Here is a 23815-nt window from a genome sequence, read left to right on the forward strand (position 1 = left end):
TTTCGGACTTCAAGCAGGGCCTAGCGACAATTTGACGATTCGATGGTCCGGTAAATATTATGTTCGAGTAACAATGTGTTTAAAAAGTATTGTTTAATAGAAGATTTTGCCTCAAATCGAAGTTTTTTCGGAATTTTCAACATAACGCTGTGCAATTTCTGGCCATGAAGGCAAGTAAACAACGATCTAAGCATGATGAATTTTACCGCGTGGGCTTTGTACTCGTAAGAAATTCGTACGTTTTTCGCTTACAACAGCAAATAAAAAACTGTTTTGAATAAATCTGACGTCCCCAAATACTTCTTGGCCATTTTAGTCTTGCTTCCAATTGATAGATTCCATGGAACTCAAGATCTCTTCACTCACGGAAAATTTGCATATTCCCTTTTGAAATATGATCCACATGCCCATTTTCACACATGGAAAATATTTAGCGATTTTTATCTTTCATCTTGTTTTTTGAGTTAAAACGTAATATGTACCAATCGCCTTTTTTACCGGAAATAAGTTCTTTAAGTAGTCTTCTTTCACTGGAGCTTGTTTTTTGGAAAAGATGATTTTTAAAAATTTACTGCGCATTGTGTTTGCCTTCTTGGTTTCTCCAAAATTTTAACTTTTCGTGGACACGTGCTACACGTAAGTGTCAATGGGTTGATAACACCAATTAAATTACCATTATGAAGGATATGGCAAACTTGAGTCATAAAATTGTGCTTTCTTACAAGCTTCTTCTATTGTACACTTATCTTGAACACCATACTATACACACACCTCAAGTTGTGACAATTCCTCAAGTATTTGTTCTGTTGATACATTATCAAACAAGCCATCAGTAGCCAACACAATTAAATCTCCATATTCAACACTGAAGGACGTACTCTCTGCTGCATCCAAGCTGCAATAAGAACATCAATACCAACATTATATTAATTTTATAAAGATTAGAATAATTATTACACGACTCTGGGAGTCAGAGGACCAATAACTAAAATCAACCAATCAAAATGCTCTATTGCCTGTCAATATTCTCTCAGTATTGGACCGGGCACTGTCCCGAATGGTCCCGAATGATACCGCACTTGTGTCCCTTTGAACTTCAGTCGTATAATAAATCTCTTATTAAACCAAGCTTGCTCGGGACCTTACTGGAAGAATATCGGCCCTCCGGGTCTTTTTTGGACGGACCTCGCTGTGCTTGGTCCATACTGTCAAGACCCGGGCCAATATTCTCCTAGTATGGCCCTCGCACTTGGTTAATAAGACATATTTATTGAATCCTACATATTTACAAAAGCAAATATCATCAAAGTAAATAAAAGATATGGCAGATCAACACCTATATGCACGAAAAAACATAGAGCACAAAACATCTTTCACACAACATCTAACATTCATGCATAAAAGCCTAGTACACTTAAGATTATATGGCTTATTCAACCACATGTATAATTTCTTATAGTAAAGGTAAACATTATATCTGAACAAAAGCCATGTCACCACGCAAGTAGTCACCAGAGCATATTGGTTTGTTAGGTATCAAGCAACTATTTGCAGAGGTAAGATGTTAGTCCTAATAATGTTACCACCCCCTCCCACTGAGTGTTTCAACACATTTCATTGACAGTCTGCAGAATTGATATGCAGAAGGATAGAGTGCAATGACCCACCCCAGGCTGGCAAATATCCTTATCTCAAGGGTCAAGTGGGGTAGATGTTTGGCTTTTCTGTCCACCCCATGCTTCTCCATTTGAGGTTCAAAATATTCTCGAGGCAATTTGGCTCAAACCGTAAATAAAAAAAATATCATGGAAAAAAAAACTACATTTAACACACACCAAAACAAAACAAAAATTAACCAAGACAACAATACAAAACAAAAATAATAGAGAACCTTATTCACTAGTTGCTGGTGCTGTTTTTACCCTGATGATGATCTAGTGTTGAAAATGTTTCAATTGGTTTCTCCTTTTAAATTATAATTCTGCCTTGCAAAAAGCTCATTTTTTTCCCAAAAAAACCTTCAGTGGACAATACAAACAAATGAATAATTATTATTCCTCCAATACAATGGTTTTTTGTTATAATTCTTGAGAAATTACTACAACGTTTACACAAGCAAGTTTCCCAATACAAACCTGTCTTGTATCACAGCTCCAGCTTGTCCTGGAGGTGGAATTGCCAGCTGATAAGGTGTGTTAAAATAATGCTGTTGTTCAGATGACTGGTGCACTACTGAACCTTGGCGGATTACCAAAAATCCAGAATCTCCAAGATTTGCTGAATGAAGAATCTGGCTTTTCTTGTCTAGAACCATTATACAAGCAGTGCTGCTACCTATTTTACCAAAAAATAATAAAGGAGATAACAAAAAATGGCACTTAAGCTGTCATGTTAGCATTTATTACATTGCTGGCACTGTGCCCATGAGCATTATGAAGTGAATCCTGTGGTCTGATTGGCTACCCAGGCAGACAAGAGCTAGGATTGTCCCCTATGATCCCACACAAGAAACAAAATTGCATGAGTGGACTTACAAGGTTCTTAAGTATTGGACATTATCAGTGATGGAGTTGCAAAAAGCAGTGGAAAACAGTTAAAACAAAGAAAACAGAAATGACTCTCATTTTAACACTCTCGAGTTAAGCATGTGTTTGACAGATCGACCTTATTGATAATAATTAACACTTTAGTGTTTAATAAGTTATTTTATTGTTCCTCTGTCTGGTCCAATGCAGCAGACACTAACCTTCTCAAACTACAAGCGGTCCAGAATTTTGCAGCCCGGATTATCTGTGGTCTCAGAAAATTTGACCACGTGACTGCTTCTGAGAGAACTGCACTGGCTACCTATTAAATCTCAGCTATATCTCCGTGACGCCATACTTGCTTTTAAATTTATGACTGGCTACACTCCTACTTATCTCTCCTTGAAGTTTCTAACACATGGTGAGATAAGTGGTCACATGACCAGAAGCTCCCAACTTCTGCGTATACTCTTATATTGAACTAAATCTGGACAAAGGACCTTCTTTTATCGTAATTTAATTCTAATTAATTTAATAACCTTTCTTTTAAGAGGGTGACACCAATTACTTTTTGAAAGTATTCTCCTTAGTGGCCCTCTATACAAACCCACCATCCCACCCCAGGGGAGGACATCCATCACACAGTAATCTCGTGCATGGGAAATTAACATCTCCTACCCCAACCCTGCAGGAGACAGAACCTCCATTTATTCGTCCCTATCCGAGAAGACTAGAATATCTAACCATTTCTTGATGTTATAGCAAATTCTTCTCAATTATTTTAAGACCCTGAGTGTTGGTCCGGCTGGGGCTCGGACCCTCAACCTCCCACACAACAGTCCAGCGCTCTATCCATTGAGCTAACTGGGAGGCAGTTAGTAAGTCTATGGAACAGTTTAGATAATACCCTCAAACTCTGTAATTCTTGTGATTTTAAGCATAAACTTAGAGCCAAATTAGTTGCTGCTTTCCTTTCTCATCGCTCTTAGTTGTAACTTTGGCAAACATTTATTAACATTTTAGCTTCCTTAATTTTTCTATTATGCATTTTAGTATTGTAATTTTGTAATTTTTAGATCATTGTCACCGAAAAACCCTCTTTAGGGAGTGTCAATAAAGTTTGTATTGTATTGTATTGTACTGTATGGGTTTATTGTGCTACAAACATAGTTGGCTTTCTTTCCCAGCTCTTGATATAAACAAGTCATACTTGAATCTTATTAAAACAAAATCTTTTTGCTACATAACAAATCCTTTATTAACCAAGCTTGTTTGGTGAAGATGGCTGGATATTAGCCTTCTCCTTTTTAGTGTTTTTATGGACCTTACCTGTCCACCAAAAAAATGCCAAAGAAAGCTCAGCCAACATCCAGCTATCAAAACCAAAAAGCTTGGTCAATATGGCATAAGCAAAGCTGATATAAAGCCAATCTGATAAGACTGAAGTTAGTAAAATAATATAAAAATAATTGCTTTGAGAAACATTAAGGAGGATTTTGCATCCAAACTGTTGTAAAATGACAATTTGAGAAAGACTGAAAGGAAATTAGTGTGACTACACATACACCTGTGTTCTTTTTCGTGTTTTGATTCTTTTACCCTTTTTGACAACGAAATGACTTTTGCAAAGAGTCATGTCTCCTGGGGCTACCTGCATTAAACTCCTCTTTTAACCACTACATTTTTAAGTACAACCAGAAAGAGAAAAAATTATGGTTTCTAAGACCATTTTTGTAGAACTGACTGCACATAAAGTTTCATTTACCAAATAGTGGCTCTTTATGCTCGGTGAGTTCTTGAAATCCTGCTCTGATAACATTTATTGGGGATGGTGTCTCCAGACCTCCTTCTATTACAAATCTTTTACAGCTTTCCATTAAAGCACTTGAAAAGAGTGAAGAGTCAATTCCGTATTGACGCCATCCGCCCACTCCATCAGCGACCCCTAAGCACATGGGATATGATGTAAAGATCAGAGATTAAGCCAACATTTATTCAAGAGCAGCAATTTATAGGATCTGCACAATTAAAAAGGATAGCAGTATAAAATTTGTCCAAGGTTCTTTAGGTCACCTAGTCAAGCTATTAATTGTTAAAAAATTCTTCCATTCAATTCAAAGGGAATGCACAGAAAACTGTAAGGAGAATATCAATGCTGATAACAAGACTAGTTTGAAAGCTCCAACAAAACATTCATTTTGAACTTATAGCCTCTTTTTGACTCTGTTCCCTCTCTCTTCTTTGTTTTTTCACTGATTACATTAAACACACAAATTCAAACACCTTTTTGGATTTCATTTGACACCCTTCCCCCCTGGAAAGAGATCCCCTAAAAGAAGAGAGTGGGGCTCACTGGACCCCCTTTGGCTAATTTCTAGAACAAACTCCTTTAGCCAAAAAAGTGAATGTGCTTACAAATGATATCACCATAACTTAATTTGGACAAATATCACAAGAATATTGCACTCATAAAATGCTCTTGTGTATTCTCAGTGTGTACTCATGTATAACTATATAATCAGAGTTGCCTTAAAGTAAATTGAAGGATGCTGCTTTATTGTCACATTTGATGGATATTTTTCCATCTTCAAATGAAGAAATCAAATTTGTATGCTGCAAAATGAAGCTAGTTAACAAACAAACTTAAGTCTCTTGCTGTCATCTTCTTTGTCTGTCCTGATTTACTACACAACATCAATATCACACATCAAGGGGATTATGACTAATTATACATAAATCTTGATGCATCACAATGGTGCCTAATGGTCTCCTCTTGGTCTATCCAACAAACAGAATTGCAACATGCAAGCCGGCCCTTTCAGTCAAAAGAGAATGAAAGTACATTTCAATAGTAGAGAGCCAAACATATAAAAAGATATTTGTTCTGCCAAAATAGTTAGTTCCTTTAAATCATGACAAAAAACAATCATCAATATTCACTCTGTTTGTTTAGTGCCCCTTCAAGTATTCTTTGACCAATTGAAATATTCATGTCACTTCTTCACATTCTGTTTGAAATTCTTGCCACAATAAAAATTCCTAAATGTTATTTGCAGAACAGAAATAGCTTTAAGTGCTACTGTCAGCTTTTCATTACAAGTAATAACTTGATTTATTGAAAATAAAGGAAAAATCTTGAAAGAGAGAACTGTAATTAACACAAATGGACTGAAACAAAACCTTCGGCAAGCAGTCAATCGTACCACATCAATATTGAGAAGTACCATTAGTCTTTATATTAAGCCTGGAAGGGTAAGGTTTTTGTTAGAAATAAAAGCTGTTTTCAGTTGATGATGAAGAGTTTCACACAAACATTGAAGATTTGTGAATTGACAAAAGAGTATCATGACTAGTGTGAAACAGAGAACCTTACACGAAACAGAAAGAAGCAATTATGGATTAAATTGTCAACCTGAAACAGACCAGTATTGAATTAACAATAAAAAAATATTGAGTGCTAATACGCGATTTCTGTAGAGGTCCATAGCAGAACAGTCACATTTCTATGCAAAATTTCGCAGCCTGAAGGAAAAAACCTTGAACAGTACCGATCACAATCCCTTCTTATGTTTAATAAAGGAAATGCAGAGCAAGCACCTTTAATTAAATTGCGGTCGAAGAGAATAAATTATACAAAGAATACCAAGCGAGATTACTGAGAGGAAAAGTACTCAATTGTACTGTATTGGTCTGACAAAATCTCAGCATTTTAGAAAATTGCAACTCCTAATTTCACTTTTACTCTTTATTACTTTATGCCAAAGTAAGTAGGAGAAATCTCAATTACAACGACAGGAAATGGGACTCACACTAAGAGCACATGTGTTAATTTTGTACTCCGAAACGAACCCAATTACAGCAGGCGCTAACTTAAGTAAAATACTACGAAATATTTTATATTCACCAAAATTTTCAAAACTACCTGCACTGGAGTCGAAATCATTTTCAGCTAAAGGTCTCAAGTGCTTGACTTTCCGTCTGATAACATCTTTAAAATTTCTCTTGCCTTTGTTTACAGACAAATTATTCGTGTGTTACATAAGCCATATTTAGTTCAACATGTACACATTTTTGCCATCCATAGACAAAATGATCCCGATTTGTTTCGAAACAGTTCTTACCTAGCACGTCAGAGGCACTATTCCTGGCTACAAAGAAGGCATCTTCTCCGTATAAGAACTTGCTTTTCCCTGGAGCAAGGTCTTTTGAAAACCCACAACTCGCGGTGATTAGTTGAAGCTTCGAAGAGTTCTGTCGTTTCAGAAGCGGTGCCACAAATTGTCTAGCATGTGAAGCAATTAAACGGCCATAGACAACAGCAGTTTGCATAGCCATAGCCAGTACACTTGTTGAAATTATTACTTCCACATTGTAGACCGGCGGAAATAACTAAATACTAACAGTACCAACTCACACGAGATCTGAACCGACATGTTGATTTCCCACAATTCAATTTGCGTTTTAACTGCGTCATTAATTTACGATGTTCGGGACACAGGTAACCAAGTGACTCAAGTGGGATACGAAACGCGCTATTGAATGATTGATAACCAGAAAGCCAACACTTGAAAGAGATGGTTAAAATTAAAGAACTGAATGAGCTGGGAAAGAATTCTCATAAGTATGATAAGGAAATATGAAGTTGAAGGCCCAACTTTTGAGACGCTACAAGCGCAAATATCCATCATTTACAACCCTACAATAACCCTCTCGTTGAAAAAAAAAAAAAAAAAAAAAAAAAAAAATTCCCCACTTCAGTTAAAATTAATTTAATTCAAAATTTACTAAAACTCTGGGTGCAGTTTTGATAAACAAATTATAGTGGAACCTGTATTGCTCAATCACTCCAGGCTAAAATATCTTGCTGTTGAGATATTTTATGAAAAGATTTAAAGAGCTATGGAATTAAGGAGTTTCCACTTTAATGAGAGGTGAACCAACCCTCAAGTCACTTCAGTTGACAACAATCAGACATCCACACAATTGGACTTGCTACAGAATCAAACACCACTTGACTACAAGGTCATTGACAAAGAGTGAAAAAAATACAGTCAAACCACCAGTCAAACCAGTACCAAGTGGTCACTCACGGAGAAAGGCAGGGTGACCACTCAACAATGGTTGACTGCTTAATACAAGTTGTACAGATTAGGGGTATTCTAAAAAAAATGATACACAATGCCACTTTATGACATAATTGATCACTTAATGTCCAGAATCTTGCTCAAAAATACTACTTACATTGATGTTTGGAGAGAAAAAGGGTTGAAAAGGTTTTGAAAGATTATTCTTGGAATTATTTGAGTGGTTTGGCTTTAAGTGACTGTATAGTACAGGTGGAAGACTGAACAACAAGCCTTTTGGATCTAATTAATTGTGAATGTAACTGCTTAACAGAGGTTAAAATTAGAGTTGGCTTTAAGTGACCATTCAGTACAGGTGGAAGACAATACAAACAAACCTTTTGGACCAGGTAAAGGATGACTGCAACTGAGTAATAAAGGTAGTTGCTTAATATAGGTGAAAACTACAGTGATAAAGGGGAAAAAATTCAGGACTTTAGTAACTGACCCATTAACACAGGGTGTGACTGCTCAATACAGCACAACTCAATACAGGTTCAACTTTAATGGCTTAATTGTTAACAAAGAGAGAGAGTGGACTCTCATATTATTTGCTTGCAAAATTCTCTTTATTCAATTCCTCCAGGATGATTCACCTACAGGTCTGAGAAAATAGACATTTAAAGTTTTAAAAGGTATTGAAGGGAACCTCCAGTGGGGAAACAAGTTGCTGTCAAATGACAAAAATGTCTTGTGCATTTTGAAAATTTGTTCGAAAAACTCAGAACAAGAACAGCAAAGTATCAAAACTGAACACAAACAAATACAAGCAATATTAAAACCTGAATTTCTAAGAAGGCATGTTTATGACATTAAACAGTTTCCACTATTATCACACTAAAAAATTTCTTGTTTGCATGAGTTCCAAGGCAATCATGCCAATAATAGCTACCATAACTTGTCATTCAATTCAACATGGTGATATATAACAAAATTTAAGTTGGAAAACAGCCAATATCTGTCTAAATTTTTCCTCACACTTCATCCCCATTTACAACAAATTTTAAATTACAGCATAAATATTGTTTCTGATATTTAATGCCAATTTTGTCCCATCAGGGGATGTTTCCTTTCATCCTTTCTGTTCCATAAATGATCAACCTGTAACTTCTCCTCGCAATATAAATACTGAATTCAGCAAACAGGTGACAAGAAATTGCAGCCAGCTTATCTGCTGGAGGATGTTACCTAGGCTTGACTACCAGCTGCTGTTTGGAAACCGGGGCCCATGCTCCTCCCCAAAGGACGAACAAAAAAGAACAGACTCGTGAAAGCTGTGGAAATCCAGCGTAGGTGTTACCTTGATATAAAACTATCATATCTTCACTAATTTACAATCAAATCTTACCATGTATTGTTCTGATAATAAAAATATATCTCTTAATCTCAAGGTGATATTTTCCATTTCATTCTTCATACAAAATGTTTAAGTTCTTAAAAAGCCGAATGAAACAGTAATTATGAGTATTTTCCTAACCAAACACTGAGACGCAATGACAACAGTAACTTATCACCTTTTTCTCACAAAAAATTTCCTCTAAGCTTTTTGACAAATTACAATCTTGATTAATTTTCAAATAGTAGTCTTTTTTTTTTTTCACATAAACTTTCATCTAAGCTTTTTGATGCATTACAATTTTGATTAATTTTAGAAAAATGTTCTCTAGAGGATCTGCTTTGCAGAACCTTCCCTCTTTCCCTAATTCACGTCTCCTAACAAAGAGAATTGAGCCTTTGTATTGCCTAGGATAATCTTCTGTCAAACCTACAGTCTAGAGTTTTCCCAAAACCAAAACAGAGAAGACAACTGACTTTACTGTTATATCATTTTGCTAATGACAAGAAGAGTTACAAAAGGACTTGTTGCATTACAACAATTTCTCGAGAGCTGTTTACTCCTTGTCACTAGCAACATCAATGCTACTTTAATTGCTTAACATTTGAGCCCATGTCACATCTCTACTGCTGTTGAAGGAGTGCCACAACTCTCTTATCTTCAATTATGACAAAAGAGGACTTGTTTCAGAACTACGGTTGATCAAACCTATAAGCATTTGCCTCCTCATTTTTCTGAGATGTAAACTACGAACAACAAACAGAGTTAAAGCAATAATGATGAGCACTCCTCCCAATGAAACCAAACCCAGCTCAATGGCATGAACTAGAGTGAACTTGGACAGCACCTGACTCTTCAGCTTTTCAGCTGTTGTACTGTCAATTGTTGCTGTCTCATTTATATAGAAGACAGGAAAAAACATGCTTTGGATTCCAGTAGTCTGAGAAATGCCATCCACAGGTTCAACTTTCACATTGATTTGAAGTCGTTTGCTGCTCTTCAATGATATTCCTATGTGTGGTTCTACGCTGAGAAAAGTGCTATGATCTGCTTCATTTGGAGAGAGACCATCAAGTGGCTTGCAAAGGGATTTGTCCCCCAAGTAGAAATGTGGGGCCGAAGCAAACAGGGGTATAGCTATGGGTGATGGTGGTTGACACACACCAACATCCAAAATACCAGATGGGTAACATTTTGTTGTACAAAACCCTTCATTGTCTGGATTGGCAGTGGCATTCATAAAGGCCTTTGCAGGTATAGTAAATTGAAGAGCCTCTATACCATGGACATCAGTCTTTGTTATATGAGTTAAGTACAGTGCACGGCATAGCTGAGTAACAAATACATACAATGTGTCATCTGTGCTTACTTCTGGTGCAAATTGAGAGCCATCTGTACCATTTATCATGTTTGCATATCTGGTCTTCCAAACTTGTAACTCTGTCATACCTTTCCAATCCATCCAGTGCACCAACATGCTGATATCAGTCTGGCCAGTAAATACACTGGTAACCCCGTCATAAGTGTTATTCTGTTGAAGGGCTACTACGGATGGTACCTTGGGAAGATATTTCCACAAAAAAGGAAAATCGTTTCTTATATCATTGTACTTCTTAAATATTGGATCAGAGTAACCCCAGAGTAAGTCATGGACGCGCCTTTTTGCGAACAGTTTTTCCTGAAAACCTGCAAAGATGAACGACAGAGCATCTCGTGCAATCTTCGGGAATTTCCCAGCTGCTTCTGCCAATGTAACTAATGGAATGTTTACTGTGGTAACGATATCATGAAATGGATCACAAGTATCACAAGATGTTTCTGCATCGAAGACGTACGACATTTTCTCATTGTAAGTCACCGTAGCTGTATTTGAATTCCACGTTATGTTCTGTTTCGGCCTGTGCTCCCGGTATGAGTATGGACCTTTCTGAACAAGATACGGTCGTAGTCCTTGCTTCGCCTCCATTGGATTCGATACGTCAAAAATATAGAACTGCAGGTATATTGGCACCGAAGGATTTATCCATTGCTTAGTAACGTCTGACCCAGGTTTGAGCACTAAATTATTATTGATCTTATTCTGGATATAGCGATCCATCTCAAAATATAGAGTTACTCCTGCCACCACGAGCAAAATTCCAAAAGTTAAAAGGAAAGCAATTTTCTTGCAGCCAACAACACAGCAAGTTCCCTTTGAAGCAAATTCCATGTTTGCAATTACGTAACCGGTACCGGTGGTACTATATTCGCCGTCAAATAAGAAATGTTTTCAAACGAAGAATGAAGAAATGCCTGCCAACTGCAATGGATAGATCCGTGAGATGTTACCTGGGTTTGTGTAAAGAGTATAGTACGTTCAACCGTACGAATGTGCTGATACGAGCTATTTCAGATCAAATTCGGTCCCGTGATATCGGGCGCATGAACTTGAGCGACACTCCAAAGGTCACTTTCTTTCCTTATTCGGTAGAAACATTTGCTTCTAGATGTGAAAACGAGGAAGCCACCTGGGAACGTTGGTTCTAAGTCCGAAAAGCCCGCCGAAAGAAGGAACTTTAGTGCCGCTGGCGCGATGGGACAAACTGCCTTGTCATGTGCTGTTTAAGTCACCTTACTGAAAGTGAAGATAAAATAGGCGGTTTCTTTCAGATTTTCACGTTTGAGAGACTGAAAAATCAGCTTCAACGACGAAAAATAATTTGGCTCCAGCGATAAGTTTCGTCATTAAAAACTGATCTGTGACAATTCTTGAGTAAGACTAAAGCCTCATACACTAACATAACGTACTTTGTTTAGTACTGCAGGTTTACTCTCTGTTCTACTATTCTTATGATGTTAGTTTGGAGAATTTGATATTGGATCAACTAATAATCGCCTGATTTACAATTTTCTCCATTCACATTACTTGTCTGTTTGGTAGAGTATTGATATTGTAAGGAGAATTGCCGTCTTAGTCAATCATGGGCCTCAAAGAGTTAACATATCGCAAAAATAGTCAGCCAGAAGCCGTCATTTAGCAGATGAAAAGTTTCTCTTTCCTCCTCGAGGATCAAATTTTAATTGAAACATTGTTCCTTCTCAAGTCAAATCATTCAGGCGTCTTTTCTTCGCAACAGAACCTCCAATTTCTTCTCCTTTGGACGCCAAATCATATGCTGCAGTATGCCGATCTGACTGAGGTTCTTTACTGCTCCCTCCATTCTGTTTGGGATTGTTGGCAAAACAGTCACGCACGCCATCAGCCTAAAATCAAATAAAAGAGAGAATACCGCGCATGAAATTATATCAGTTAAACAATATGCATATTTATTCTTAAAGGAAAGTATATAAAAGGGAGTGGTTTCTGTTGACTCCTGTTTCCACCCATTCCAGCATATAAGACTGAGTGCAAAAAGAGCAATTTACGAGCGACAAAAGTAGTCCAAGATTGCCCTGCTATACCTCGCTCTGTGATTGGTTCAAGAAACTCGCACCACTTTCTCAACCAATTAGATGTAAAGCCAATCACGACTTTAGTTGCCCGCGTTTTCCCGCACTTTAGGCAGTTTGGTTTGCTTTTACTTTGAGTTCTCATTGGCTCTTTAGGGTATTTTCCTTTCTTCTGATTGGCCGTCGTCATTACTTTGGTTTTAGTTTTACGACACTCAATCGAAAAACGCTCCAACCGAACATGAATTGATCCTCTACAGTCGCATGAGAAGCACTTGTATATACAGCTATTTGCAGAAAGGTCGTCGGAAAGGTGCAAGCGACAATATCGGAGGTAATCTGGGTATTTGGTAATCAATGAATTTTGACAAGTGAAAAAAAATAAATATGGACAAAAGAACTAATGAACAGGGGATAAGTAGCGACATACCCATGAATACGAGAGGAACAAAAAAAAGAAAAAAGATATCTTACATTGTAAACATTTTTCTTTTGGTCATTTCGAATTTCTTCTCGTTGAGTTTACACAAGAGATTAATATTCTCTTGGCTTACATCGTTTTCGTCGTTCATTAGAGTCAGAGTTCGTTCTTTTTGTTGTTGCTGTTTTCCTATCAAGTTTAGAATTAAAAGTCAGTCTTTAGAACAAAAACCCACTACGCCTCTTCCTTAAAGTGCTGTTCTCGCCGGATTTGAAAACTACCCACAATGCCTATTGGGGTTGTCGCGTGCACTTGCGCTTTTTCCATCAAACAGCTGTATACTTCCAAACGAGGTGATAAAAATATAGAAAGAGGGAATGGAGTTAAAACAAACAAACAAAAAAAACTACTGAAAACCGCAGTGCCTTTCTTACACAAGGAGTTGGATTTGTTTTCCTTCAGTTCAACGCCGTTTGGTGTAGAATTGCAGCAGGATTTAGTTTCGCTTACAACTTGGTCCTTAGAAGAAGTGACTTGGAATAACATTTGACGATAAAAACTTGCGACAAAACGTTGCTTGATAACATTGTAAAATTTAATTTAATTTTGATTTAATTTAGTCCATTCTCACTGCATTAAGTTTTGCAGTGGAGAAGGACTAAAATGGAACATAGGAACCATTCGTGCTAGTCCACCCTCCCACCCATCCCACCCCAGGGGAGGACATCCATCACACAATAATCTCGTGTGTGGGAAATTAACGTCTCCTACCCCAACCCTGCAGGAGAAGGGACCTCCATTTATTCATCCCTATCCGAGAAGACTAGAATATCTCACTATTTCCTGATGTTATAGAAAGGTAGCAAATTCTTCTCAATTATTTTAAGACCCTGAGTGTTGGTCCGGCCGGGGCTCGAACCCTCGACCTCCCGCACAACAGTCCAGCGCTCTATCCATTGAGCTAACCGGGAGGCTAGCTCAATGGTTAAAAGGTTAAAAATGATGAAAAGCTATAGAAAGCTTAAATCGACGACGTTTCGACGTTAACATAACGTCATTATCAAGTCAAGAATGTATAAAAATAAGTTCTATAAATACTAAAAACGAACAATAAGAGAATATAATTTGCGGGTTAAACAAAAAGTTTAGCACGTATGGAGTCCGTTTGCACGTTCAGATTAGGTTTGAATTTCTTAATATAAAGCATTTCAAACACTAAACAATCAAATTTGCTTTGACACTTTCTCAGAATCTTAAAATGACTATCATTCAAACGATCCCTCCTACTATGCGCTTCATGAAAATGCTTGCCAATTGCCGAATTTTTGTGTCCAGCGACACGTTGAAAAAGGTGTCCGGCCGACCTAATCTGCATCGCACTGATCACATACAAAATGATAAACAACGCATCGCTAATTAACAATTGACGGCTTGGGTTCTTTAGGTTTTAGGTCTTGTTCTAATTTCTTGCTTACAAAAACTGGCTGCAAAACGAGGTCAATCTTATTACTGAGATCACACAGCTGTCTCCGAACAGAATTAGCTGAAACGTGATCTTTGAATGGTAGATTAATTCTGACTATGTTGCTCTCGTCAGCATTTCTCTCCACTGTGCCTACAGAAGGTTTATGAGAAACAAAATTGGAAATAACAAAATCTATAAGACTACAAGTGTAATCAAGACGTCTAAAAATGGAGCGCAATTTGGCGCATTCTTCATTAAAAGCCTCTATAGTGGAGAATAGCGCATAAGCGCGATGTAACATTGTCTTTAATAAAGAGTCTTTATAGCGTTTGTCAGTATGACGGTGGAAATGTAAAAGCAAGCCAATATTAGTTGGCTTTCTATAGACTTGAGTTTCAAGTCTTGTTCCATTCTTAATGATATCAATGCCAATGAAAGAAATCCTATCATCAACAGGAAGCTCCATCGTGAACAGTAAACTGGGATGTAGGCCATTCAGGGTTGTAAGAAACTTAGTGGCAGCATCAGTATTGGACATTCTTGCAAGAGTATCATCAACGTATCTTCTGTACAAATGAGGCATCAAGCCATCACGTGTGAGTTTCTCTTCTGATAATGACGTTATGTTAACGTCGAAACGTCGTCGATTTTAGCTTTCTATTTTAGCTTTTTATCGTTTTCAAATTTCACAATGTTATCAAGCAACGTTTTGTCGTAAGCTTTTATCGTCAACTTGGTCCTTGTCGAATGAATTGTATTTTCAGCCTACAACGTGCAGTAATCTGCGTATATCTAGCAAGCGTATTAGTCCATATCGTAGCTACAGTATAAATGGTATAGATGTGGTGGTTGTCTCAACCGAAAAAGAATTGGGGGTAGTGATCGTAAATGACACTTCTTGGAAGGATCATATACTCAAGATAGTTGCTAAAGCAAATAGGTTACTGGGCTTTATTAGAAGGAGCTGCGCAGGAATTTTTGGCAGCGTTCCGCTGTTGCTTCTTTACTGTTCATTAGTGCGTTCGTACTTTTGCTATTGCTGTCAGTTATGGGCACCTCAGTCTGTTATTAGCAATTTATTATATTAGAACGAGCTACGCAGGAATTGTTGGCAGCGTTTCGCTGTTGGGTCTTTACTGCTCATTAGTGCGTTCGTCCTTTTGCTATTGCTCTCAGTTATGGGCACCTCAGTCTGTTATCAGCAATTCATTATATTAGAAGGAGCTGCGCAGGAATTGTTGGTAGTGTTCCGCTGTTGCGTCTTTACTGTTCATTAGTGCGTTCGTACTTTTGCTATTGCTCTCAGTTATGGGCACCTCAGTCTGTTATCAGCAGTTTATTCTTAGTTGAAAATGTGCAAAGGAGAGCTACACGCTTTGCACTAAAAAGAAATAGTAGTAATTTATCTTATAAGGATCGCTTAATCAAATTGAAGTTATAGCCGCTTAATTACTAGCTTGAATATATTATTACCGTAAGTTAATATTTTAGGAGAGGGTTGGGTCGGAGGTTAAACCTAGTAAGGGACTTATGACCTATTGTTTTTGCTCCGGCGCTGCTTTGTACAAATCTTTAAATAAATAAATAAATAAATAAATAAATAAATAAATAAATAAATAAATAAATAAATAAATAAATAAATAAATAATTAAATAAATAAATAGATAAATAAAAAATAACTTACAGACGGGAAAGGGACATTGAACAAGAATAATATTTGTACTCGTTAACCTTTTAACTCCAAGAAATGACTAAGATGTAACGTCTCCCTACAATGACCATACACTCTTCAGCAAAAAGGTGTTGAGAATACGCAAACTTATCAGATATAAGTTGTTCGTTTTGTCTAACACCAATTTCTTGTAACTAATTTAAAAGGAAATGAATGTGTTGCCGCTAGAGGGGAGAGTCGGAATCCGATCGTGGGAGTTATAGGGTTCACAAAAACAAGATAAGTAAAGCTTAACTCTTTGCTCATTCGAGTAAAATGGTACAGTACCGGTAGTAATACAGTATCTTATTACACGACTCGGGCAGTCAGAGGGCCAATAACTAAAATCAACCAATCAAAATGCTCTATTGCCGGTCCAATATTCTCTAAGTGGACCGGGCACTATCCCGAATTGTCCCGAATGATACCGCACTTGTGTCCCTTTGAACTTCAGTCGTATAATAAATCTCTTATTAACCAAGCTTGCTCGGGACAGTACTGGAAGAATATCGGCCCTCGGTCCGTACTGTCAAGATCTCGGGCCGATATTCTCCCAGTACGGCCCTCGCGCTTGGTTAATAAGATATATTTATTTTACCGTAATTTGAAAAGGAACTATCATCTCCTGTCGTGAAGGCGACTTGTACAAGTTGGCAAACCTATAACAAGAAAAGGCGGATCAAAACTCAAATTCGCAGAGCAAATCTATGCAGTAAGATTTCAGAGGTCGTTAGTATTTTGCGGTAACCTTCTCCGCAGCTCTTTATACTGTGCGGGTATGAGACTTTTAACAGAAAGAAAAAAACTAATTTCTACTTAATACTGAACAGTTCGTGACACAATAGCTTTTACCTCTGATTAACTTCCCAGTACAACACCACACGAATTGTGCTGGCATGACCCCAGCTTTCACCTGCAACCAACCGACAAACAAACGAATAAATTAAACAAATAAACAACTCAGTTTGATTTCTGCTGAAAAGGGAGCTTACTATTCTAGCGCCGAAAAGTATCTCACCTAACGCAGGTATCAGATGTGACCGGCCAAGCTGGGTAGTTTTGACACGGGTTGTCATCTGATTCATGAAAACCACCTATGACGGGCATAAAAAAAAAATCTTAATACATGCTGACAACGTGATACAAGCTAAGTAAATTGCCCAGTATAAGTTATACGCCCAAGGGGAACGTCGTGAGTTATCGGCTGCTACTCAAAGCTGGCCGTTTCAGGGAGAAACTAGCCTGCTAAAAACGTTTTTCTTTTCCTTTCTTTTCTTTGCGTTTCTCGGGCGAGCATGGGCAAGAACAAGGGCATATAACCCCTTCATTCTGCCTCCGCTCCCCTACAAAACACACTACCAAAAATGAAACCTTTTCTGCGGGCCTGGCAGATACTATAGAATCCGCCGGAATACAATTAAACAAAAAAACAATAAGATCTGAAAAAATATAACTTGGGGAAAAAGTTTTCCCCTGGGTTTAATACCAGTTGTTTGGCAGTGTAATGCGCACTTATTGCAATTGTCGTCAAACCAGAACGAAATCATTCCTGACAGTTGATCAGTAAAAAGCAGAGTATCAAAAGGAGCCAATGATAACACAAAGTTAAAAAAAAAAACCCCAAAGAAACAAACAAATGCCCTAAGCATGGGAAAACACACGTAACCATGCAAGTTGTGATTTGTTGGAAGTTTTGCACTCGATTGGTTGAGAGAACATGACGCAAGATTTCTAGACCAATCACAGAGCGAAGTAATGCTTACTTAATGACAAAATATTTGTATTAATGTCAACACTCAATTAAAAACTTGTTCTATGTTTCAAGTTCTTTACTTACAGCTAACTGCCGTTCACACGCCATTTTTATAAAGCTCTGTGCCAAGCCATTCAGAAGTCTTGTTCTCAGAGCAAGGTCATCGAAGTCATGACGAAAGTGAAATGCTATACTGTCCACCACAATAAGCTTCACCTGAAATTAGAAAGAAAAAAGGAAAAGACAAAATAATGACAATATTAAAACAACTTTACATTGTAAGAAAAACAAAATTGAGCCAGGGCGTGGGGAGGGGGGAGGGAAATTGCACCACTTTGATGAATTCCTGTAAGTTGAGTTGCAGCATATATAACTTATAACTTCCACAGGATCTTTCTGTGGGCCAAATCAGTCCCCACCATTAACTCTAGCCACATGTGTGAGTATACCACTCTTGCGGGGGAGGGGGAAAGGAAGGGTGAAAGAAGGGATGCTGTTGCATATGCTCCAGATTCAGAAATTTCAAAAACATTTGCCTTGAGGATAAAAATTTAAAAGGTATTAAAATAAAACAATAGGGTGCCAAATGTCTATCTGTTTAGAATATGTAAAATATTTCAAACAAGGGAAATCGAAAAAAGGCTTCTCCATTCTTTCTTGTAGTCATAGAAATAGCTATCAACCAGACTTCAATAACTGTAAGATAATTTGGTTCTTTCAACTGAGTTGATAATGTAAATTGGCCACTGTTAACAGTTTCTAAAGCTGACATTTCCAGCGTTAGCTCTTAGTCAGAGCAAATAGAAGAAAAACCCATAGGAACCCACTACCCACAATTCATTGATTTGACAAGACATGCTTTAATTTCTTTAACTTACCTTACAATGTTCCAGCAGGAAGTCTGGTAAAACATGGGATAATGCTATTAGTTGCATGTAGTCATGGCATCTGAACACATAGATCCTTGACAAGATGCTTTCCACATGAAACTTTTTCAAGGCTCCATTTAGAAGATCCCTCTCTGGTCAGCAACAGTAAAGAAAAATACAGAGATCAAGCTTCATGAAGAAGCACTCCTGTGTTATTTTAACCATTAAATAGATCCTCATGGGTAATACACAAGTCACAAGGCTGAAGGTTACTAACCCAACTGACAACTGGCCTCCTCAATCCCAGGCCTCATTGTCCAGTCACTTTGATTGCCAGCCTGTGTACAACCTTGCCAGACATGGCTATTGAAGAGAGGGAATTTTTTTTACAAGGGAGGAAGGACTTGTGCACTAGTAACAGCATATGGACATAGAGATTCACTTCTGGTCCCCTGCCCAGCTCAGCTACTCTGACTTGTAATCATATAAAATGAGATGTAGCTACTTTTAGCATAGTTTTTGCACTAGACATGAGAAATAGAAGTTTGGGCTCTAGCCTTAGTCAGGGCCACTGTCTTTGTTCTGTTTTTGGGCAAGGAATTTTACTCCTACAGGAACCTGACAGAAAGCTGAGGAAAAGCTGCAATTGGACTAACATCTTGTCCAACAAGAGTACTAACACTCCTTGTCACTTGACCATTTGACTTCTCAGAGTAACTAGCATCTTATTTCTCCTTACAATATCACCTATGAATCACATAATCACTTGAAAGGTCACAAAAATAAAGGAATCGATCACCAAATGAAGAAAGCTCTTGTTTGTTAAACAAATTCTCCTCGTCAGCACCTTGGGAAATGTATAGAAAATGGTATGGAGAATATGCATACTGATTTTAGGGTGTAAAGGGTAAAAGAAGTAAATTAAAGTAAATACTGGGCCTAAGGGTTTGTAAGGTCTAAAGTATTCAGTTTTTCTTCTGAAAGCCCTCCTACTTCAAAAGACAATGAATTCCCTGAAGGAGCCTTAACTCATTGCCAACTTTCGGTCGAAAAGGTCAATCAGTCTCACAGGAAATGTAATGTATTAGTACCTGTTTGATCTGCATCAGAAGACTGAACTATGTTTGTCATATGGCTTACAGCAGCAGTTGCTATGTCTACCACTCTCTCAACAATAAAACTTCCCTCTGTATCTGAAATGTTGCAAGAATATACTAATAAGAAAGGTTGGGACACTAGAAAGAGTGATGCTTTTGCTACATAAAAAGTTACATCTCTCTACCTATATAAATGGCATCTCCATCAAGTCCCCCAAACTCGTCAGGAATCTGAACATCTACTGCTAGCTGCATTCTGAGAGAAATATCAAAGCCATTTGTTACTTTGAAAAAGTATTCAATAATAAATCTGGATGGTCAATAGTCCATAGAAAATATGAATAATCACTAGAAATATATACATATCCACTGGCATAGACTAAGGTGAAATGAAGAGAGGCAATCATGACAAATTAAATTTAAAGGATTTACAAGTATGACAAGGCAGAAGAAAATGAATTGAATCTGAGTCATTTCTCACTGCCTGAGCTTATCCTGGTTTGTTTCCATGGCACAAAGTGACTGGTGGTGTTTTTACCCATTCTGGATCAGGGACCCTAGTCTAATTAATTACTAATTATAATAAAAAACAAATCATAATGAGAGGGCCACTCATTAGACAAAAGCTGTTATTACAATAAAGGTACTGATTGAGGGATTTATGGATTTTTTGTAGTTATGGCTTTTTCAGTTGCACAGGTTTAATGATATCCTGTCAGTATTGACCCAAAGCCAGTCTGTTGCCATCTTGGACTGACTGACACACATGGCCTTGGATAATGTGGGTAACTGCCTGCCTCACTTTCAGATAAGAACATGAATCCTGCTGCTTACATGAAGTTGACCTGGTTCAGTCTGGATGCCTTAGGAAGATATACATATAAACTGTTCCCTTTTGATCAAATGGCATGACTTGTTATAAATCACAACTATGAGACACACTGCCATTTAATGTTTGCAGGTTTAACAATACCCTGGATTATATTAGTATAGGAGGATTATATTAATATCTTATTAGGATACTCAGGAATACTAAGGAAGATGTTGAAGAATTACAGAAAAATCTTATTAACCTGGAATCTTGGAGCAATGACTGGCAGCTGAAGTTTAACACAGATAAGTGTGAAGCGATGCACATTTCTAAAAAGAGTGATTTCTCAAGTCCTCAATACTATTTATGTGGTAACCAATTGAAAGCTGTATCTGAAGTTAAAGATCTCAGAATCTACATTACTTTGAACTTGTCGTGGAGTATGCAAGCTAACAAATGTGCAAACAGGGCAAACAGTGTGCTTGGATTCATAAGGTGAACAGTGGGTCCTAAAAACCCTGAGCTGTTTTCTAAACTTTATAGAAGCCTAGTCCGTCCGATACTCGAGTACTGTTCCCCAGTTTGGTGTCCGCCCTTAAAAAAGACTCAAACACCTTGGAGAAGGTACAACATAGAGCATCCAAATGTGCCCTTGGAAAAATTGGGCAAGATATGACCTACGAAGAGTGCTTAAAACTTCTTAAATGGCCAACACTTGAGCAAAGAAGATTATTCTCGTCACTTACCGAGTGTTATAAGACAATAAATAGACTTAATGGACTTGATCCCTCGGTTTAAGAACGTTTTTAGTAATAGGATAATTTTTAAATAATTATGACATGTAATAGTTTCCCTTGTGAGTTTATGTTGTAACTTAGGATATGTGATTTTATCTTAAGAAATAAAGATTATGTTATGTTATGTTATTTTTCACATTTGCACACGATTTTTGGCCTTTAAGAGCCAATCACCATTTTTAACTTAATAAGTTTGCATCAGCGACCTTAAATACTTTCAAATATTCATTTTTTGTATGTATAATTAATAGTTGGAATAATCTGACAAAGGAAATCACTGAGGCGGCAAATTTGAAAATTTTTAAGAATAGACTGAGAAGTCACCTCATAAATTTTACTAGTTAACACTAAGTTCTTATTTTTGATGTATTATATAGTTGTATCTAAATTAATGTTGTAATCTATTTTATTATCAGGAGATAAAATAGAAAGGGATAACCTCTTATCTCCTTTTCACTTTTACTGATTGTGAATAGACATTTATTATTATTATTATTGTTGTTTAATGATTTTTAGCAGCCTTGTATATAGGGTTCTAGATTTGCCATTCACCTTTCTCTTTTCAGTATAGTTTCAGATATGCTTTTACTTAACAGATTATTAGACTTTGAATCTGTTCAGATTTGACTCCGTTCAGATTTGACTCAGTTATTTATAGTTTTCCAGACACTTTGATATTAAGAAAAGGAGTAGATGTGAGCCAAAAGTGAGTTATTTTGGATCGTTTTTTATGCTGTTAATATTTTGTATTGTAGAGGATTTTATGGAAATTATTGCTAAATAAAGATGATGATTATGATGATGATGATGATTATTATTATTATTATTATTATGCCATGACACAAATACCTATCCCTGGGCTAGACTGATTATTTCTAGTTTATAAGATCTTGATTACAACTTGTACATTACTGTGGTGTTAAGCTCTTACCCTATTTGAGTTTTGCCAATGCCAGGTGCCCCACAGAACTCAGTGATTTTGCCAACTTGTACTCCTCCACCCAACATGTCATCAAACTTTTCGCAGAAAGTGACAATGCTACCAGCAGATTGCTCTTGCTGCAAAAGGTCAAAGGCATTTGTGCTCCCTGGGATGGAACTTGATGAATTTTTCCTGCTGGTGGTTGACTTCTTATTGCATAATTGTGAAGAGTCTTTTATGCTTCGAACAGTCTGAATTATCTTCAGAGATTCTTCTTTATCAATTCCAAGATCTAATAATCAAGGAAAAGTAGACCTTTTTTTCTAAATGCTACCAAATAAGAAACACATCTAACTTTTCCTGGAAAAAAACTCAGAAAACAGGAAAGAAATATCAGCTGAGGAGTGTTGCTGTGATATAACACCTTACTCTCTTCAGTAATTTTTAACTCCCAACATTTGATGATTCCTGCCCTCCTCTTTCCTTGTAATTCAGGTAAAAGAATTTGGCATTAGTTCAAGATAATGCTTGGAATGCTAAGGGTTGGAATGCATTCCTGATAAGCTAAGATTAATGGCCGAATTTGGCTCTTTCAGGAATGAGATAAGAAAACTAAGTAATTTGTAACTTTATATCATCATTTATATTCAGGCTTAAATTATTTTTAAACTCTGTAATTTATATTCATATATTTTTCCTCGGTATATTAGCATCTCTATTAATTGCTAGAGGCCTAACAAGCCTCATTTTCACCTGAGTTTAAATAAAGTCATCATTCATTCATTCATCATTCATAAAAACCGTCTATCCAATAACTTTCAGTGTTCTCATTACTTCTTCTCTTGACTCTTGCAATTAATTTGAGAGGAAAGGTGTAGCAGCTTGAGGGGAGCAATAACAATTAGACCTTGGGACTTAAACAATAATCAATTTATTATACTCTGTTCATAATTATCATGCAGCTCACCCATATCTCTGAGCTACATATAAAACTCAACCTTGTTCTCCAGCCTTCTTTCTGGGTCCCCGACCTTTCGTTCTTATAACAACCCAAACCCCCTCCCCTCCCCTCCTCGTCATCTTTGACACCCTTCTACAAATCATCATCACCAGGTGGAACTCGCCCCTCAACAGCCTAAACAACAACCGTTTGATCTGAATGTTTGAAAGCTAGAGGTTTGTTGAACAGTCACGAGATTACAAAGAAAAATTGGCTAGTTGGTAATCAAGCGCAAATGGAAAAAAAAAAGTAAACAATTTAACGAAGGACTTGCCTTCACTAAGTTCTGTGGGTGTCACATCTTTCAGATCATCAACTGTGACATAACCTGCGCTTGATAATTTATGCACGTAATTTGGAGCCAGAGGAAACGTGCAAAGCTCTCGCTGCATTAAGAGAAAGTTATCCACCACTCTTTCCCATGCATGAGGTAAAGAAAATCAGACAATATCTGTTGACTGCCCACCAGATAACTTCGCGCCAAATCGACTTTGGTCGGCTAATAGTAGTAAAAGACTGGGCCGAGTTTGAAGTTTGAGTTGCGCGTTTCTGGTCC

At 37.2% G+C, this 23815-nt stretch overlaps 3 protein-coding genes across 4 annotated transcripts in view; all 3 read right to left on the reverse strand.

Annotated features, from left to right (window-relative positions):
* LOC111321828 (protein phosphatase PTC7 homolog) overlaps positions 1–6983 on the reverse strand; it is a 15544-nt gene extending 8561 nt beyond the window's left edge. Inside the window, exons 1-4 of the mRNA XM_088744140.1 lie at positions 6647–6983; positions 4291–4470; positions 2136–2334; positions 772–895 (exon numbers count right to left, since the gene is read on the reverse strand). Of these exons, the coding sequence (XP_088600266.1) occupies positions 772–895; positions 2136–2334; positions 4291–4470; positions 6647–6860 (717 nt within the window). The 5' untranslated portion in view covers positions 6861–6983. The remainder of the gene's footprint in view (positions 1–771; positions 896–2135; positions 2335–4290; positions 4471–6646) is intronic.
* Positions 6984–8138: 1155 nt separating this feature from the next.
* LOC111321825 (lysosome membrane protein 2) lies at positions 8139–11462 on the reverse strand. Its single transcript, XM_022924801.2, has one exon. It carries the CDS (start codon positions 11191–11193, stop codon positions 9649–9651), a length of 1545 nt encoding a protein of 514 aa, XP_022780536.2. The 5' UTR covers positions 11194–11462; the 3' UTR covers positions 8139–9648.
* Positions 11463–11753: 291 nt separating this feature from the next.
* On the reverse strand, positions 11754–23770 carry LOC111321826 (DNA repair protein RAD51 homolog 3). Of its 2 annotated transcripts, none has more exons than XM_022924802.2 (10): positions 23534–23770; positions 22269–22551; positions 19915–19985; positions 19724–19825; positions 18642–18784; positions 17848–17979; positions 17029–17104; positions 16863–16923; positions 16609–16669; positions 11754–12227 (listed from the first exon to the last, which is right to left on the reverse strand). In XM_022924802.2, exons 1-10 carry the CDS (start codon positions 23649–23651, stop codon positions 12063–12065), a joined length of 1212 nt encoding a protein of 403 aa, XP_022780537.2. In that variant the 5' UTR covers positions 23652–23770; the 3' UTR covers positions 11754–12062. The 2 variants fall into 2 exon arrangements, with proteins under 2 accessions (XP_022780537.2, XP_088600265.1); XM_088744139.1 differs by lacking the exon at positions 23534–23770 and adding an exon at positions 23227–23245.
* Positions 23771–23815: the final 45 nt, after the last annotated feature.

The sequence above is a fragment of the Stylophora pistillata genome, chromosome 13 (genome assembly GCF_964205215.1).
Source record: "Stylophora pistillata chromosome 13, jaStyPist1.2, whole genome shotgun sequence".
In the NCBI taxonomy this organism is placed as follows: Eukaryota; Metazoa; Cnidaria; class Anthozoa; order Scleractinia; family Pocilloporidae; genus Stylophora; species Stylophora pistillata.

Coding starts and splice junctions, on each gene's coding strand:
- LOC111321825 (XM_022924801.2), bottom strand. CDS start 11,193: ATGGAATTTGCTTCAAAGGGAACTTGCTGTGTTGTTGGCTGCAAGAAA.
- LOC111321826 (XM_022924802.2), bottom strand. CDS start 23,651: ATGCAGCGAGAGCTTTGCACGTTTCCTCTGGCTCCAAATTACGTGCAT. Junction 22,552..23,533: donor ACCCACAGAACTTAGTGAAG/GCAAGTCCTTCG, acceptor CTTGATTATTAG/ATCTTGGAATTGATAAAGAA. Junction 19,826..19,914: donor TGGAGATGCCATTTATATAG/GTAGAGAGATGT, acceptor GCAACATTTCAG/ATACAGAGGGAAGTTTTATT.